Source organism: Vanessa cardui, chromosome 9 (assembly GCF_905220365.1).
Source record: "Vanessa cardui chromosome 9, ilVanCard2.1, whole genome shotgun sequence".
Taxonomy (NCBI): Eukaryota; Metazoa; Arthropoda; class Insecta; order Lepidoptera; family Nymphalidae; genus Vanessa; species Vanessa cardui.
Window position 1 is genome coordinate 10057420 of NC_061131.1, and position 21325 is coordinate 10078744.

Here is a 21325-nt window from a genome sequence, read left to right on the forward strand (position 1 = left end):
AAATATTTCTTGTTTTTGCTATATAATTATTCAATAATAAAGACGTAAATGCGTTATATATAAATACGTGACCTTTTTTACACGACTACATAGATTTTACACGAAAATAAAGAAATTGAAGCGTGAAATAATCCTGAGAACAAAACCCTTTGTTTGAGTTTCGTGTTTTACTGGACGGAAGGCAGCTGTGAGGCTGTGTTTACAGATTTTATATTTTACGGTTATTAATAAAAGTTACCAACTTTGTTCAAGGTTTAAATGTTGTTTACAGTAAATTTATGTACTGGTTCTGTTTTGGGAAAGAATTAGAAGTGTATAATTATGCGATATGCTAATCAAGTACTTTTTAATTTTATAAGCGCCAAAATATCATATCAATGTATTAGATATAAATAATGCATTATTATCAAATGCTCTTTTTTTAAGTTCTTATTGATTAATTTCTTTTGGTATATTCGGTCAAGGTGGCCTCACTGTTTTCCTTTGAACATCAGTATAACATCAGTCGTAGAGTTATGATAAATTGAAACTAATAAGTCGTCTATTTACTAATAATTGAGTAGATGAAAAGAATTTGGGAAAGGAATTTCAGCTTATTTTCCACCTTTCGGAGTGCGATTTTTCTCCACAGTTCAGATCCAGTTTTTACACTCTTTTTATTTCAATTTTAATTTCTTTTAGATATAAAAGAAATATATTCTAAAATGTCTTGATAAATTAACTGTTTTAAATTTTTCACTTACTCTGTATAATGAATTTAAATGGGACTGCAATAGTCGCGCTTTTGATCCTACTTTTTGTTAGAAAGTCAATATTCGCTTTATCCATACAAACGTGGGTAGCGGGAGTGTTATATCATATACAAGTAATTAACATCACTTATATCTACTTTCATAATCTCTTAATACTGTTGCCGGCACAATTTTTATAATACAGTTAAGCGAACGGTCAAATGCGCCGGTATTTACACTGGCTCACTCATCCTTCAAACCGCAACCATCATAATACTTAATTATTGCTATTTAGTGTTAAAATGTCTGATCAGAGGGTACCTTGACGGAAAGATAAAATAAAGGGCTTGCACCATCAAGTTTTAGTATATATTCGACATTTTTTTCATTAGGACAACCAACAGTAGAAACAATATCACATTAAAATAATACGTAAGTGACATTTCAACATTATCTAGGAAAATGTTCTACTAATTACAGGCAGTCTCATTTATGTGATAGTGCATGTACTATCACTAGCTTAAAACTGTTGTTCTCAAATATTACAATTTAGACTACATATTTTATCAGCATATTTTTTCATTATTATATTCATTCGTCAGATTTTACGCTTAATAAAAACCTCACAAAATTTTCCATTTAAAAGCGGACCGCAATGAAATTGAAAGATATCTAAGCTGTTAAGACTTTCTTTGACTGAGAAAATTTAATATTCTCAGTTTTATCAGAAAACGTAAAATATAATGTTTAACAAAATATGCACGATGAACAGAATTATATAATCCAGATAACCTTAAAAACATATTTTTGGAAGTCAAAAAATAAATGTTGGTGGTAAATGGTCACAAACGTCCAAAGATATTTACCCTGTAATAAATAATGACCATTGGAAGCTAAGATGTTATGTCCCTTGTGTCTGTAGTTACACTGGCTCATTCATTCAAACTGACACAACAATATTAAGTGTTACTGTTTGGCACTAAAATATCTGATGAATGGATGGTACCTACCCAGCCGGGCTGGCACAAAGACCTAACAGGAAGTACAATAAACGATATTTATTTCCCTTAAAGCCATTGTAAGACTCTCTGAAGTAACTCATATAAATATTGTTAATAGACACTTTCAATAGACGCTACATCAATTTGATTTCAGACATGTCGAAGGAAACGTCACAAAGACAGATAACTTGTTCGACTGCTAGAGATTTTATGTCAAATAGAAATATTTCAAAGTGAGACTGTAAGCGGAAATCGAAATCGCATCTTCTGAACTAGAAGGCAATGCCCACTTGGATCTAGACGGTCATTGCATCTCAATCTAATAAAGGAAAATGGATCGATTGCACGGGAACTTGAAACACGATTGTTAGTTTTCAATCTCAGAACAAGAACAAATCTTTAACCTTGCCTTATCCTTTATTTAAATTACGTTCAGAAATTTAATAATGTTAGACATTGGTTTGAATTGACACTACGATTCAAATATATTTTTATAAGTTTGAACTTTTTATTTACTTAACGAATTGTGTTCAAACATATTCTAAAGTATTTTAACAGTTTTCATTTGTCGTTTTTATGTGTGAGGATTTTTTACGAAGTTTAGACAGTTTTTTATATTAAATAGTTACATATTATCTATTAAATATAATCAAAAGAATTTTCAAATTACAACTGATAAATGAATTTCGTCACAGTTGATGAAATACGGTATGTAAGACGTTAATACAAATCAATAGTCTATAGTAAAATATGTATGTGCAATATCATGGTTTAGGATTGTTTATTTCACCATAGACCTTAGAGTTAGTGCAGAAGGGATCATAAATGTAATCGATATACAGATGTATACAGATATATTGAAAAAGTCAAATGCTGCCATATGCTACAGATAATAATTTGTCGCATAATTATTTCCAGTAAATTACGATCCCAAACACTATTCCAAGTATGTGTGTACATGAGACGCATGAAAATGAAACTTTTTGAAGTGGCCAAGACACAGTGCCGAATAAAAAACCATAGGCAATCTTCAGAGGGAGGAGCGATCGTTAGATCTCGAAACTATTCAAATAAGGATGTCTTAGAAAAAGCAATAAATCTCAGTAAAAAATATTCAAAGTAAATGTAGAAGAGACTATCGTTTAGTAACAAATACAAAGTTTAATGCAAACAGCATTAATACTTTATTAATAATAGTAATAATAGATTTAAAAAACTGTCAAAATAATTTTATTACGTAATAAAAAGAAAAATGTTTAATATTTAATTGATTTGATAAACACACATATTTAAATAAATAAATTTAATTGTTTCTTTATTATGTACCTAATAAAATATACTTGTAGAGATATGAGCGGTACCGTTTATATGGTTGAATAATAAAGACTGAAATTTTGTCCTCCTCCGTCAAACTTTTGTTTTTATTGGACGAGCACAAAAGTTTGAAACGACTTAATTAATAAAACAAAGCTCGTTGAATAGCTTGAATTTAATTTGTAAACTCTTAATTAGACGTGCGCGACTAAGTTAAGTGTTATGGATGAATTATATGTCACCTTCTAAAGAAGTTTGCTTACGAAAAGAAGCAAACTCAAATCGAAGACACCAAATTTTCTCTTCATAAATATCAAATATTTGAGTAATAAAGTTAATATCAATATTGAAGAGAACTTGAGATATAAACTCACTAAGATAAAAATCTCAAAACTTTGAGTTTTAATTAATCCACAGCCCCATCCTGCAAGCAAATTACCACGCACTCACCAATATTCAGGCTATCTTCATTTTACTGAATTGTATTAAATAAACGACAATTGCTATCACCGCTCGGGAATGTAGATTCTACAGAAAAGTACAGAGAGGCAATACAGTAGTTACTCGTTTCCAAAATTTGAAATACAAAGCTAAGCTATCAATTCCTTCCTGAATTTCAACAAGTATTAGTTCCACGTTCTTTTACCATCTATAAACCTAATCTTTAACTGAATATTTATCCTTATACACAAAAAAATAAATAATCAACAAACGATGTGCAAATGCGATTGGCAAAGTTATACGGGCTACCCGGTCTTCTTCAAAGGAGCGTGTCAGCGGAGGCACTTTCCTCACACAGACGCTCTTTTGTGACATAAGTTTTTCAGAAAGAAACCATCTCGCAATTTAGCATGGCATATAGCATGACGACCTCCGTCATTGACTGGTGATCATGGGTCCGCCATTCCGAGGTCCCGGGTTCGATTCCCGGTCGAATCGATGAGGATTATAATTAGTTTTCTATGTTGTGTTGGGTCTGGGTGTTTGACTTCTGATTTCCATAACACACGTGCTTTAGCTATTCATATTAGGATCAGAGTAATGTATGTGATGTTGTCTCATATATATCACACTGGCCAATGAAAGGTCCCGCCGATAATTGCCACCAGCATACTCCATCAGGTTGTGGCGAGTCCACACGCCATTCTGTATTATATGTCACCTTCTAAAGAAGGTGAAATAATAAATTCATACAAACTGTAAAATCGAAGATTAACCATTTCGCTTTATAGCCGAACGATATAACATATAAATAATATTATATTATAATCTTTGTAATTATAATCTATGTACATAGAATAAAAAAGGAGCGTCCGTTTGTAATATTAAAATAATTGTTTTTTGTCTAAATTCATGTCATAATCCACACACGGTTATTGGTAATTCGGAGTATTCCCGTTAGGAGGTGATGAAGGTGACTATTTGCAATAATTTTAACTCCCATATGCATTGTGACATATGATATGTGGTCCCAAAAGACATTATTGAGGAAAAAAAAACAAAAAACATTTAAATAATTTCGTTATCCGTCTCGTATTTTTAAATTTGGACCGATAAAAGTAAAAAAGTAAAGTAACAGCCTGTAAATTCCCACTGCTGGGCTAAAGGCCTCCTCTCCCTTTAAGGAGAAGGTTTGGAACATATTCCACCACGCTGTTCCAATGCGGGTTGGTGGAATACACATGTGGCAGAATTTGTATGAAATTTGTCACATGCAGGTTTCCTCACGATGTTTTCCTTCCCCGCTGAGCACGAGATGAATTATAAAGACAAATTAAGCACATGAATCAGCGGTGCTTGCCTGGGTTTGAACCCGCAATCATCGGTTAAGATGCACGCGTTCTAACCACTGGGCCATCTCTGCTCTTATATATGGACCGATAATTATTGTTTAAATATTGACAAAAATATCCAGTGTGTTCAATCGTTTGTTTAAACAGAAGAAAGAAATAGTTTTTATTTGATACTTTTCTTAAATAAATTTTTGACAAATTTTGAAAAAAGCTAAAAAACTGAGTAGCTCCCAATTGGTTCATTTTTGCACCATGCAAATGGGAAAAATTAAAATTATTGCAAATAGGGTGAGTATCACCTCCTAACGGGAATAAGTCGAATTACCAATAAGCCTGTATACATGGTGTACATGTATATACCAAAACAACATTTTTTTTTAAATTCTGTGTCTCTTTGTCTGGCTGTCTGTTTGTTTCGGCTAATCTCGATGTTGACGAGACTTTACTGACGGATAACTGATTTAATAAAGAGTAACTTAAAATACAACAATAACTTTTTTGTAAAACCACACAAAGTTACGGAGACAGATAGTATATTATAATATTATACAGTTTTTATGTATCCATAATACTACACTTCTACAGTAAAGGTCCCTTAATAAAAATCCAATATACACAAATAACTCTGTACATTTTAACTACACGTATATATGTACGTCACGGGTTACGAGTACATCTTGTGGTTGAAGGGATGTTCGCTCAGTCAACAGGGTACCAGTTACCACTGTGTTGTTAGCGGAATTATAAATTATTCAAGGCACAATTTCGAGGATTTGTGCTCGCGTTCTATCGTCACGTTCACAATCTCATACACTTAGATACGTTTTTCTAATGTTTTGTAACAAAGAGAACATAACTTATAGTAATATCGAAGCTCAGCTCGTCTCGAGGATGTTTTCATTAACTATGTAGATTAAAACGACCAATAGAAAACAGAAAATGCTAAATGTAACTTTATAAATCCGTAATGGCTCAATGGTAGGAATCTTACCCCAAGAATAGGTCTCTAAATTTGGGTCAGACAGTTACAGGCGGTTACTCTAATCTTAAAAAAAAAAACATTTTACTAATGCAAAATGTGTATGTATAAACAGTAATATGTATTTCAATGTACATAAATATAAATGTTATAATCAATATCCAATGCTAAACGCTGCAGAGGTTGATAAAAAGTTTGTTTATCATTTGCTATAAACATTAAATAGACTAAAACTATTTTAACATTCCAAAACATGAAGGCGAAAAGGGAAACAAAGCGAAATGATAACGTAAGTTACAGCAACATCCAACTTCAGTGTAAATCAAGCCTTTCACATTTTAGAGTTAAATACTAGCAGAATTATTAAATTACAAATCCATTTAAACTTGATTTAAATCAAATTTAGAATGTTAAGATTTAATTTATTAATTAAAGCAAATATCAGTCTTTATGTATTCAAAAATGACTTGATAGTGACTTGAAGGTTTAATATTTTTAAAAAGAGAAACCGCGATTAATTTGATAATTTAAATGCCTGCAATTCTCAAGGAAGACGTGCCAACTGTGTCATATAATGCACAAGTATGTGCGTAAGCTAATGTGCAATCTTTGCTCACTCTCATAATTCTTGGGTTAACCAAGACCATGATTTGAGCTAAATATAGGTACAGCCAACAAAGCAGTCGATTGATCAATTGATCAAGTCAATATATTTACGACAATTGTATACACATTCATAGAAACATTGATCACTTAGATATAATCTGTGATAATCATTGTTTGTGCACAAAAAGTAAAAATAAGCTTATAACTCCAAGTTCGTAAAGTCAATAAATCCTTCTTGGGGCATGGTATCCGTTTCTATAATAAAATTCCATAGACTTTGCCGTTTCATAAATGCAAATCATTTGTACAAAATACTTTGGTATATCATTCAATACAAGATTATACAGACGATAAAAAAGCGTGAAATTAATACTAGTTGATGGAAGTCAACATATATTACATACTTATAAAATTTTATTTAATTAACATATACTGTATTTTTAAATGTTGAAAAAGAGTAACTAGTGAATTTCTTAAAGGTTCTCGTTAAGATCTACTTTTCGAACCGGTGGTAGCTTCACTTAACATAATTTTTTTTTTCTCTTTATTTTGACACAAACAGTCATTAATCTAAAATTACAATGATTTTAAATTAAGTAACATAAAGACAAGGAGTGTCCAAACTTGAGTACATTTGAATATATATATATTTTAACAACATCAGTTTGAAAACAGTGGTGAAAGTCGCCTAAACAGAAATGATACATACCTTAAACTATTAAATAGAAAACAAGTAAATAAGAAATTATATAAAAAAAATAATTTTACTCACTAATACATTTAAAAATAAAAGAAGAGAGAAAAAGAGATGAAATCATTTAATATATTATAAGTGAAGTTTTCCTGCGATTTTTGTTTTAAAATGATAATTGTTTTAAAACAATTCTTAAATGACGACTCAAAAGTGCTTAAAAACCTACTTGAATAAAGTATATTTTTATTTTGATATTGTTTTTTTGGGATTTTTTTGCATGTAAAAAATAAACATTCAGATCTTGACTTGCCGTGTTCTCTTACAGTACGTTATCGAAAAATGCAAATGAAAATGGGAGCAAAACATTTTATACGGAGCTACTGTTGTAATCAAGTTTTAATAACACTCGACCTGCAAAAACTACGGTCATCGGTTAAACGGACTACGAGTTTTGGATCGCAAAATTTGTGCAATTAAATGTTTTAATTTCGACTTCATTTTATAAAACTCTGTTCTTCATGTGTAAAGTTCTGAAACTGTCGAATGTTTGTTAAAAAATACAAATGTTTTTTGCTTAAAATTAAATATTATTTGGTCAAGTTGTAATTGGATACTTAATATAAATTACTGTTACAACAGCTTACAAACATTTCGTATGAGGTAGATTAGAATAAAACCACATACATTCGTCAATCCAGGATTAAGCACTTTACTTTTTTTATATTTTCCTTTATGAAAGTAATTTTTAACTCCGTGCAACCGATACGTTTAGGATTAAATTAACAATGGTTTGGCAAAACACATATGTTGCACAAAAATCCCACTAGTTGGAATATATGTTTAACTTTTTTTAGATGAGGTTGCAATGAGTGTGTTGCATTAAATATATTATTTATAAAACATCTTCCGCTCGCATTTTTACTCCCGTTTGCGGTAGTAGATGTTAGTCAACCTATGAGTAAGTCCTAACACTATTTTAAATGACATCCAAATTTGTCGAGCCCTCTTCTTGTTTCTAAGTAAGAAACATCCAAGCATTCAAACTTTCATATTTATACGAACGAACGAACGTATCTTGTTGGGTATGTTTTCCTGATAATTAATCTATTAAAAGGTACTCTACCCTCGAGAACTACCTTGTTTGTTTCAAAAAGTTGTTTATTGGATGCAATAAATTTAATTAGCCGGAGTGATTGCAACGTGATTGAGAATTGAGGAGGATTGAAATATTATACTTGACATTTCACGAAGAGAAAAAACAAAAAGCGACATTACGTTTTGTGTAAACATAATAAACTTTAACTAATATAGTTTATGTAGCAATATTTCATCACTTTGAAAAGGTAACTACATTAATTGCAAAGTTTTATAAAATAATTAAGTTAATACGAAATAGTTATTAAACGTCTTTGTTCTAAGGAAACACTTTAACAATTAAAATTCTAAAGACGATCTCAATTGATATCCGTTCTTTTGACTTGCCCACACTGCATTAACCGTTTATTATTCCCTTTTAAAAGATCGCCCGTCTCAAGCTTTTTGTCTATAAGAAGAGTTAAAAGGGTAAAAAAGAAATCTAGGAAAAAATAATTAAACTTCTTTTTTATTTGATAGGGTGACCCACAGAGTTATTTATTTATTGTTTCTTTGTATGTTCCAATATCGTTGATATACATATATACGTGTTATATAGAGGTACATCAAAATTTATCAGTATTTTACATACTAGAGCATCGATACTGATGTCTGGAATTGTTTGAGTAGAAGACCAGTAATATTCTCTTATAAGTTTGTATTTGGATTTATCGTGACCTATATAGATTAATTCAAATACTTGAAACATAAAGTTTAGGAAGCGCTTAGTTTGTTAGGACGAGAAATTTTAGTGAATGAGTACATATATTGATTTTAATTGAGAAAAAAACAACAAAGAGATAATGAGTATGTATATTATAGTTTGCGAAGTACATTACAGTAACAGCCTGTAAATATTCCACTGCTGGGTTAAGGTCTCCTGTGTCCTTATATGTTTAGATGTCACTTCAACACGATGCTCCAATGTCGGTTGGTTGATGTAGCAGAATTTCGTCGACATTTGTCACATACAGGTTTCCTCACGATTTTTTCTATAATCGCCGAGCACAAGAAGAGTTATAAACACAAATTAAGCACATAAAGATGCACTGCACGTGCTCTAACCACTGAGCCACTTTGGCTCTATCTTGAGCCTTATTGAAGTACCTTTTTATGTGAATTATTTATAATAGATATGTTATACCGCTCGAGAATTTCCATCTAAATTAACAGCTTAATATGTGTCTAATTATATTAACAAACATTGTCATAATTCAATATATGCATTCTAAAATAAAGTAAAAGCAAAATGTAGTCCTCCAAAACAATTTGATTCTATGCCACAGAAAGAAACTGTGAAGGACGGAACTATGACAAAATAGAGGAAGAAAAACCCCAACAACGGAAGTAATCAGCTAAGGAACGTTCAATAATATCATGAGAAGAACGTATAACGTATATCAATACCCTGAACACTGTTGACCATTTGATTCACGACTGACAAATTCTCGCTTTGCACGCTAATCCACCATTTATACCAAATAATTGAAGTACTACGTTCCATGATTTCCAGATTGCCGAAACCTTCAAATATAGGGGGCTATTCCTCATATGGCAAGCGAATAATATAAATAATAAGCGAATTTTTCGATCGGTTTTCTTGTCGTTATTGTACCTACTAAGATATATGAACTATAGAATTATAGGTAACCATCAACTTCAGGCGTTTCCCTTCGACTAGACTCCATATGATATGCCTGTTTAATATGACCTTTCAAATGTACAAATCAAACCAAGAAGACAGACAACATCACAGTTGAGACATAAAAAAAACATGACCTTGGGCTTGCTCAAGTGCGCTAAGGCTACGTAGCATTCTGGCTTCTTAGAGTGACTCTGCAATAATAATAATATCATCGGAAAATCGAACTCCATTCTTACATTCACCAACTTCTGACGAAAACGTCTTTCAACTCATTGGTGAACTGTTTCGGGATATCAATAAACATAATATCCATATTGATATCATTAATTTTGTTCTTGTCTTCCTGTCTAGACGTAATCGTGGCTTGTTTTTGGCCTATAAAAACATACTTTATCTTATATATTACTAACGTAAGCCGATTTTTCTACCATTGACAGCTCCGGATATAAAAAACAGTTATTGTCTCATTTTAAAGGTCTCCAGCCGTATGTGTGCAGAAATATAAAGAGGAATCTTAATTGCAATTCATTAAACAGTTATAATTTAATAAATAATTAATTTTAGAGAGCGGAAAAAAGTTACTTGTTAATATATATTGTAATTGATATTGTACCTACACCATAAATATGTATTACAAATAATCTCCACTAGATTCAGGGTTTCTGGAAGAGATCTCTTGTTAGAGATAAGTTATCCCTTTGTACACATTTTTCATTTACATAATTTTCTGTATACTCTGTTGGTACATAAATAAATAAATTAATAAATAAAACAGACGTCGTTAGTTTACAATTAAATTAAATTAAAAAAAAACTGTTGTATGTTTAGAAATTTGTAAAAATCTTTTGAATAAACGAGAAGTTTCGCGTGTGACCCACTAGTATTTTATAATAATCTCATAAAATAATACTAGATTCATATTATGGTCTGCAAAAAAAGACTACACATACTATTTTAATGCTTGGTAATGGTCGAGTCCACTCAGCGCAGCTGGTAACATTTTCTCACGCTACATTAAATATCAAACATAATTATTATACATGGCTAACTAATCTTCCAAGCGATGTTACAAAGAAAAACCTAATTGTTCTATTTTATATCAATTAAAATAATATATATTTAGTGCTCTAGTGAAGTATATAGGTATATAATATTATTTACATTAAGTACGAAATGGATTTGTAAGAAAATGTTTCGATTGGACAAAAACAAAAAATAAATATTTTTAAGTTTTCAGTTAAAAATGAGTAAGTTTATACAAAAGAGGTTCACTATCGGTATTTAAAGCTGGCTCGTCAGCTCTGAATTGAAGAGGAATTTTTTCTAAAAATGAATATTTCTACGGAAAATAAATGTTTCAGTTGAATTATTTTTACACATATGAAAATAAAATGTGAACGCTGAAGTGTCGCTTTTAAAAGCAGCTTAAATATACTTTTCATTTGGAATTCATTGCATTTAGTAAGAATAAATTGTGCGTTTATATATTTCATGGAGTGTTTTCGAATTTCATTTATATTAAAAACTTTTCATCGAATGCAATTTTTTTTAAAACTAATGTGCTATAATTGTGTGAGTACATAAAGGATAATTGAGTTACATTTTTCATTCTTCATAGCGAAATTACGATCTTATTTTAAACGATTAGTGAGTAGTAGCGGCTCGCGCTATACGAGCTTCAATTGCCCGCAGTATGTTAAGTAATATAATTGAATACGTGTGAAGTTACGAGTGTAAGTAGGTATACTTATATCTTCCCTACACGTTCGATTCTAATTCAATTCTGTTTGGCCGACAGTCGTAAATTTCGATTACAAGCATGGTGTTACAATGGTATAGCGCTCTTGAGAATATACATTTAATTAAACAAATGTAATAAAGGGAAAATATTTTATTATTTCTTTGTACGTTAGGGGCCCGAGAAGAAGCTGCTAATACAATTAACAGAGAACGTCCGCATAACGATAGGTAGGTATATATGTAATTGTACCTTTTATGTGATAACTAGCGACCCGCCCCGTCTTCGCACGGGTACAATGACATGATATCTCAGTAGAAACTTCTAAAATTATCAGTGTTTCTTTACGAATGTGGACATATTTTTAATTAATAAACCTTCTTCTCGAATCACTCTATTTATTTAAAAATAACCGCATCAAAATCTGTCGCGTATCGTTAAAGACAAGCATTAAGGTCAAAGGGACAGAAAAAGTGACTTTGTTTTATACTATATAATGAAGTTCACAATCAAATTAACCAAAATATTATTTGTTCAAGTAGGCTCATAAAAGCAATGTTAAATTAAATATAAAACTACCAACCGTTTGGTTGGAAGAAAAGTAGTTTGGTAAAATATTTAAAAATATATATAAAATTAATTATAAAACATTTACAATTATACGTAAGAAAACTCGAATACTATATTCCATTTAGCCCGAAGATAAAAGTAAAGCCGGCCGGACGAAAGTAACAAACGTTCCATAGAATAACACAATGACCGAAACGGTACGCTTGACCGTCAAGCTGACAACTAGGAATAGTTCCCGTGTTTGCGATCAAACTGTGAAAGGGTTAAAGCTTCCGTTTTTTCATTTATTATTTTCCATTAAATGCAAAAAAATTTTTTTATAAGACGTTGCATTAGACTCTGAGGTAATTGTATAATATATTTTGATTGGTGTATCACCAGTTGTGCTCACAAAAAAATACCCTCAAATAATAAATTTATAAACTTCTAAAATGTAATAAAAAAAATATTAAATATAGAGTTTATTGATATATATTATTTCGCATTGTATTATTGCAATGTCGGTCATAGTTTCTGAGAAAAAATACGTTAGTGTCTTTTACCCCCGTATCTCCCTTATCAGTGACAGCAGAGATTTGAAATCACGAGTACAAGTACTTTGAGTGAAGAAGTAATATTTAAAAGGTTAAACTATACCCAAAGACGTCAGTACAATTCCCTTATAGTCTAGCGACCTTTGGTTACAGGACAAACCATTACTTTAAATACCAAAAGAAATTATCTTTTATTTTTAATTATTATTGTAATTCTTAAACAAAACATGTGTTACAATGACATATATAACATGACCCCGTGGAGTACAGTAAAATCAGTAGCACGAGCTAGACAGTATTCAGATATTGGCGTCGAGTCTGAGGAGATTGTGAATTCTGTACCTATTGACTTCTGATAAAAAAAAAAAAAAAAAACTAAAATAATTCCAAGGAAATAATGCTGAGAAGTTAATATTGCCCACTGAGCGAAAAAGAAAGAGAAAATTAACACTTTAAATGGAAAAGGCCAGGGAAAGAAAATGAGAAAAAAAATATACTAAGTTATCAAACGGTATTTTTTCTGACGAAATTTTTTTTCTCGTTCATGTTTTATGATTAATTTGTAGTCAATAGCGTTACAGAATATTATAAAGTCACACGAAATTATAAATGACATAATACATAAGATTGATAACAGAGGACGACGATGTGAATATATAAAAAAATTTAGCTAAAAAGTACCTAAAGTGACACTGGCTCACTCCACCTTCAAACCGGAACACAACAATACCATTATTGCCGTTTGCCGGTAGAATGCGCGATGAGCTCAAACGAACTTGGACAAAATTCACCAAGTGAAAAAAACTTTAATTTAAAAAAAAAGATTTCAGATTGCTGTCGAGTATGTTATACAAATTATTGAATAAGCAGTATTAGTTAATACATTTTATATTACATATTGTGTTTATAATGTACAGTCGGGGGTAGAAAAGGTTCGTCACCTTATGATATATTTTCGTGTGCTCAGTATGAGCGATAATCTGCTTTACCGATCGAGAATGACATATTGCGTCACAATGATTTGATGTTTAGATTCAAAAGGTACTAAGATTTAAAGACTTGATGAAGGAATGATTTTGAAAACTGACGAAGGTTTTCTTACTCTGGCTGTACATAATCTGACGGATGTGACACTTGAATGGTTAAATAAAAAAGTAAATATAAATATGTATTAAATAATTTCAATCCAAAGTGTTTATTTAAGTAAAGTTTCAATGCTTATTTATTATTAACACATGCTTAAATACCACAGCCAAGTTTAAATAAAAAGGTGTTTGTCAAATATGAGAAAAAAATTTAATCAATGAATCTTTACTGCATGTACACCCAAAAGAATCTATTTTATACCTGCACGTAATGATATATTTGTATTTACAAATTAAATAATTACTTCATATTACGAAATAAAAGTGAAAAGTTCCTTATTTATAGGTGTTTTTCTTAACAGCAAAGACACATCCTTGAATATATCTTTACTATAAATTACATAAATACTCGACGTCGAACACCACAATTATTTCTATGGTTTTTTTACTAAATATTTTGATTATGAAGAAGATGTAACTTATAACACATTGAAGCAATAATTACTATAAAAAATTATAATCACGAGTTTGTGTTCTTGATTGTTCAAGGGTTTGATAACCGGATATGACTTTGACAATGTAACGATGCTCTTCAGCACTTATCTTTAAGGCACGATCGAGACATGTTATCCGTTCAATATCCCGCAATATAAGCTGTTTCGCTTCATAAATCTAAACAAGGAAGAGATATTATTACGGTCAAAGATGATTGTATAACAATAAAATCGTTCATCGCCCTCTTCACTACAGCATGGGTGTAGGTTTTATGACGACCGATCATACTATACATATTATCGATCATAAGCACAATGATAAGACATTTCACTAATCACCATTCCATGTGATATCAAATATCGAATACAGTACCTCTTTCTCTAGAGCGTATATGTATATTGCCTTTGGTCTAAACGTGGTTTCTAGAAAGATTAAATGAATTTATAATTCTCACCGGATCGGGGGTAACTTTTGAAACTTATGTGAAAACAGAACTTATGTAAACTATTAACAGAATGATTGGTATCTGTTTAAAAGAAAAAAGGTTAGTGAGTCATTTTTATCATATTTATATGTCATTTATTGTCATTTTTATCATATTATCAGACCTTTTTAGGTTATTTTTTATATTTGTAATGTATGTTTGGGGTAAGGAATGTTTTATGTTTATATTTGCGAATACCAAACCATCTTGCAAAGTATCCATATGCTTGAATGTACTTAAATGCGCCGTGCAATAAGGATTTTTTAAATATACTCGGCTTTTTAACTTTTGAATGTTTGATAGGACTAGTATTATCGAAAATCGTATGTGCATTAACATTCTACCGTTATGAAATGTGTTTATTATAAAATGTATATTAGATAAATGAGTTTTGTAATTTTTAAGTTATTATTGTCAATCAGATCAGCTACATAAATATCGATTGTAAACCTCTTGAATCGTGTGGCGTGTTTAGTTGATTAATAGCTTTCATTCTATAGATATTGCAAAACATGACCGTTTCGAGAGAAATGTTCTCTGCTAAGAGTTTTCCTCTCCCCGCTTTCATTTCTAATGCTTTATCCATCACTGTTAAGACTAATGGTGCTCAAAATTTGCAGAGACATAATAAATTGATAATAAGGTTTGCTTTGCTTTCAGCGTGCTATACATTATTTATAAGTTTTTCTTTTGTATTGCCTGTTTTATCTGTGGACTTATGTATATTATTGTCAAACTAAATTATCATTAAAGAAATATAGAGAGATGCGTCGAGAGAGTATTACGATGTATATGTATATATATATCACTTAAGGTGTTATTAAATTTCGGAGATGTATACAATTATTCATAGATAATATAAATTTACACCGCTCGATAAAAATAATAAAATATTTTAATCATTAATATAAGTAAAAAAACATACTGATTTTTTTTATTATGTACGTGAAATTATATTATATTTTATATTTATGTGAAATTATTCTGTAGTAATAAACAATCAATTTTCTATACAGAATCATACTGAAAAACTTGCCATGTGTCTAGAAATATCTCATCAGCAACATTGTAGGAATGAAAGATAAGTTTCGTTTTAATCGATTAGAAAAGAAAGACACTCTAACGAGATGAATGTCCTTTACTCGTTTAGAATCATGTCACACATACACGCACACACTGACGAACTTCAATACAAACTTTCATACACCCTTAGGGGATGAACTAAACAACATTAACCGGCAACAAAGACATTTATGTTTTTAATTACACTGGTTGTACAATTCTCTGCTCTACATAGAAAATCCGTTAGCTAGTTTAAAATATAATATAAGTCGACGTAACAGAGAAAACTTGAATATTTTAAGATGAATTAAAGAAAAATGATATCCGGAAGACGAGAATACATTGCAAACGATCGTGGAGAAGCGAGTATTAGGTCAAGTATTCGGCACATGTTTTGCATAATGGCCTTCGATTTATAGTCATACCATCAGGTCTAGATTTAACTTCTCAACTCACTATGAATGTTAATAACTAGTTATATGAATAATGACTTTTAATAATCATATCGCTATGAATATAATTTAGTATATTTAAATCGAGTATATTACAATTAAATATGTATATATTTTTATACAATATTGGATATTTAATTACTTAACTTAGATATGGAATTACAATTATTAAATGTTTAGATTTAAATTGAGGGTAGTTTCTTTAGAAACTTCTAAAAGCATATATCCACTCCACCAATTAATGGTATAAGAAGACGAAATGTTAAAAGGTAGATCTAAACGTAAAACTAAAGTAAATAACCGCTAACTAAAATATCTATACATGCACGTCTGTACGTGTAATATTATTATTTAATTAATTACATTATGGTGACTTCGGGTTATAATTATTAAATATAATATGTAATAAGCAAGTAATTTAAATTTCAAAATACCTTCACCTAGCAGTAAATATGAAAAATACGGTCTCTTAGCGATCATCACTAGCGTGTCCTTTGTCAGGCGACCGGAAAAGGTAATTACATAGAGAAAGAACATAGATAAATATTTTTTGTCTTGCGATAATAATTGCAACTAAAAAGCTATGCGCGAAGATGAAGACATAAATTATTATTTGAAGTAAAGTTGCCTGTAACTTTAGTATACTCGGAATTCTGCGACTGTAACTGCGACGGGAATCCAGAGGCTGCATGCGAAATTATCTACATTTTCCTCGCAGTTTAAGAATTAACAGTCGTTATGGTACTAAGACACGTTCTAATAATGTCAAGTAATGTCTTCTATTGATATTCGCACTTTTACTTTTATAAGAAATAAAATATTATTCCAATATAAACTACATATATCATAGTATCTCATATGCAGGATACACTTCCATACAGCGATGTAAAACACTCTCTTTGGTCCTCACCTCTTTCAATACTCTTCTCTCTAGACTTCTCATAATACCAACCTCTTGTAGAATTCTATACTCATTCCTAACCTGAAGTTGGACTTGATTCTGGTGTCAAATCAAAAATCAAAATCAAAATAAACATTATTCAAGTAGGCTTTTACAAGCACTTTTGAATCGTAATTTTACAATTAAGTGAAGCTACCACCGGTTCGGAAAGTAGATTCTACCGAGAATAACCGGCAAGAGAATCAGTAGTTACTCTTTTTTAACATTAAAAAAATACAAAGTCATGTTAATTAAATAAAATTGTAATTCCTTAAAAATATGTACAAAAAATATTTAAAAAGATAATGAAGTCAAATTAGAATGACAAAAATAGTGTTCATTATAATTATTACATTTAGGTCTTATTTATAATAATTATTTATCTCACAGATAATGGAATTTTTAAAAACTGCGTCCCATTATCCGATTTGATTTTGAATGTACGGCGTACTGTAATTCGATTAATAAAATATAGCGAATTAATATAATCGATTGTTACCGAACTATATTGATATTATTTACAGAATCAAAATGATATCAAGAAATAAGAAACAATAACTCGCTCTCGGGGAATAGAAATTACTTCCCAAATACTATGTATTTGTATATAGTTTTATTATGTTCAACAACATAATTAAGTACAATCGATTTGACTGGTACGTATTAAATACTTTTAAATAAAGCAATGTAACAACTCTTAACTTATCTTAATTAAGCTAACGCAATTTAGTTTTCTTATCTTATTTCACATCGAGAACCGACTCCTGAGCTGACATTTATCGAATTAACATTGAACACTTTGGATTAGTAAATTGTGAGAATTATCATTTATTTCTAAATTATATTTACTGAACATTAATAACAGATATACTATATATACACGTGTTTGTATATTAATTAATATAATGTGATCTCAAAATGTGTTGTAGTAACAGCAATAGAATATAGCCCTTTCTATAAATTTGTGTTTATTCTGGGTTTGAAAATATTGGAGAATATATAAGAATTCTTTCTTCTGAAATTTAGGAAGATTGCGTATTCGCTTAGCGTTAAACATGTCGACAATATGTATGTAGCATATCTAGTAATTAGTAGTTACGTTATGTCTGAGTCAGAACAAGAAAAATGAGTTATTTTTATTTATGATTTCTTTGAGACAAAAACAATATATTAAGTAAAAATAAATATAATGCAGACCATTTTCTTACATATATTTTTTTTAATTACTGCTAAAAAGTATCGAATTGTATAATATTAAATACTTAAAAATACTTTGGGAAACTTAACTTTATTTATAATATTGTATAGAAGAACTAACAATAAATACTCAAATAATATAAAGGAATCATTATTGCATAATGTTGTTATCATATTTTCATCTATTTCGCCGATGATGGCTATTTAATCGCCCTTTATTTATGTTCTGGATGATCCAGGAAACTCATTTCTCAAAGTTGTCAGTCTGTTGTCTTAACAAAAAGGTAACCTGAAGAGATTATGCTTTTAAATGGTGTGAAAATCCACGAGAAATATCTACGACATTTTATAATCCGAATAGTCTTATCTAGAGGTGTTGTAAAACTACAAAAGAGTTTATTTTATTTATTTCAAGTTTCATTCTTTGCAATTGTGGTTAATATACATTATATATTTGTTATAGTTAAAATTAACTTGTTTTATAACGGTTGTAATATACTCCAACAAATATCGTTCTAATTTTTAAAATGTCGTTATTAACTTGTACTATTTTAAAATAACAATATAAAAATACACGTCAAATAATCGTTTTTGTTTTTCAAATTAATCCGATTATTAATTAATGTAATCGATTGTTTTAATATTAATTTCAGTTGAGGCACTGGGCGAAGGCACTGCAAATGGGATCAAAACGTTTTGTACCGTTGTACCCGTAATTACGCTGGCATACTGATCCTTTAAACCGTAACAGGTCTATACAAAGTATTGATGTTTAACGACAGAGTAATCCGTGAGTGAGTTGTGCCGACTCAAATGTACATGGACAGATTTATCGTATAAAACAATATATAAAAATCGATAACAATATTTCTACTAAACCTCATTAATTTTACGAATCAAACTTTTTTACAAAATAAATAAATGTGAAGCTGCGTTCGCGCGAAAAACACGCTTTACTGCACTAGCCTAGCGCTAGCCTAGAGCGATTAAGAGAGGTGACGTCACACAACTCCGTTGACCTAACAAAGTTAATTAGACAAAGCGTAACTTAAAACTTTATAACATTTTAAACATATTTTGTATTTCATAAAGCTTTGCTTAAACTCTTTAGAATGTGAATTTAAAATTCTTTCAAATTAACAACTAGAGCTGTCAGAAACTGAAGACAGACACAAGGACTAAACATTTCACAATCACGAGTTATTTTTATTTCATTTTGTCATAAACTTTATATAAAGATTACTTTAAATGTATGAAACGGTTTTGTTGCGCAATAAAACACGGTCCACTTGCTACAGTTTTATAGAAATGATATTATACGAATGATATCAAAGACGACCGCAGTTTCCCCTCTGTTCGGAAGATTTATAGAATGGGATTCAAAATACATAACGAGAGACAGCGCGGCGCCTTGCGAGAATGGAGATATGAGGACGCGCGAAGACGACACTTACTGAATATTCCCTCTTCAAAGCTTTTATAAGATTTGAGTAATGCCGCTTTGTTTTGCAGAAAATGGGTCGGTAGTCGTGATTTGTGTCTATTTAAATTCCAAATGCGGCGCGCAAGTGCAACCAAGTATGCATTCGCAATGCACCCTCGGCTGTCGATTTGGGTCAGCGGGATTACACGACAAACAATGGAAAACAGAGTATGTTTACATTGGCTCTTATAGACTTACGACATCGATGAGCTGACTGAGTTTGAGCTTAATGCAGACGCGAAGGACGTCGGTGGTGTTGACGACGGGGCGCACGAGTTTGTTGTAGTTAGAGAGAAGGTCGTCGTAGAGCCGCTTGGCGTCGGGGTTGCCGGCGGCGACGGCGCGCACCAGGCAGCAGGCCGCCAGCCACCAGACGAGCGCGGCCATCAGCTCACGGGCTCGGGCATCGTTACGTAAGGCCGCGGAGGCAGCGGGTGGCCCGGGCGCGGCGCGGTACCGACTGCCGGTCGACACGCCTCACGCCCCGCGACCTCTCCGCCCGCCCTCGCCTCCTCACCACTCGCTCCCTGTCACAGAATCGTAGCGTCCTCCGCTCTAAACTCTTTGCTATTTTGATCAGGTTCCTTGTAATTCTTACTAAGCGTCAACATCTTTCCGCGCCGCTATGAATTTCAAATATCATTAAACTGTTTAAAATTAATTACTTATTCAAGTATTGCTCAACTAAAACTAACTACTAATTTAGTGACAAAATTTTAAAATAAAATACTATTTTTAATGTAAATTGAAATAAATTTTCATTTATTTAAGTAATAAAAAAATAATGTTTATATTATGCTTATGTAACGATTAATTTCTAATATGTTCTGGTAAATAGCCACGTTAGTACGTTAGTATATGTATAATTTTAGTCTATAGGAAACTGCACCCTGTAATCAAAGACGTATTAAAACTAAAAGCTGAAAGATAAATATTGCCAAAGCTATATTACGCGTAATATCATAGAATATGTTGATTACATATAATTAATTCTACGACGTTATATCTTATACGATAAAGAAAAAATATCCAAAAACGCTGCATTTCCATATTCAACATACAACATAAATATAAAATATTACCACGTTGCAGACGCTTCAACATCTATCTCTCGTCTGAGCTTTGATCTACAATCTTGAAATTGCTAACTTTTTCTTTGATTAGAAAAATAAAAAGAAAATCAAGAAGAAAACATTGATATTTGTCTTGTAATTAAAGAAGTCTTATTATAATTTACTTTTTATTGTCATTATAATAATTAATATACACTTATTACTTACTATTGATCGTATACATTTTATTTATAATATGGAAATATCAATTTGAAATTTTATTCCGAAATCCCATTACTGGTTCAGTAATTGACAAGGGATAAATAGCTATTCAAAT

General features: G+C 30.9%; 1 protein-coding gene across 2 annotated transcripts in view; it reads right to left on the minus strand.

The window, feature by feature from the left end:
* Positions 1–20383, minus strand: part of LOC124532342 (acetylcholine receptor subunit alpha-like) — a 57593-nt gene extending 37210 nt beyond the window's left edge. For both annotated transcript variants that reach the window (XM_047107224.1, XM_047107223.1), the window contains exon 1: positions 20135–20383. In XM_047107224.1, coding sequence (XP_046963180.1) covers positions 20135–20323 — 189 coding nt within the window. In that variant the 5' untranslated portion in view covers positions 20324–20383. The remainder of the gene's footprint in view (positions 1–20134) is intronic.
* Between the last annotated feature and the right edge of the window lie 942 nt (positions 20384–21325).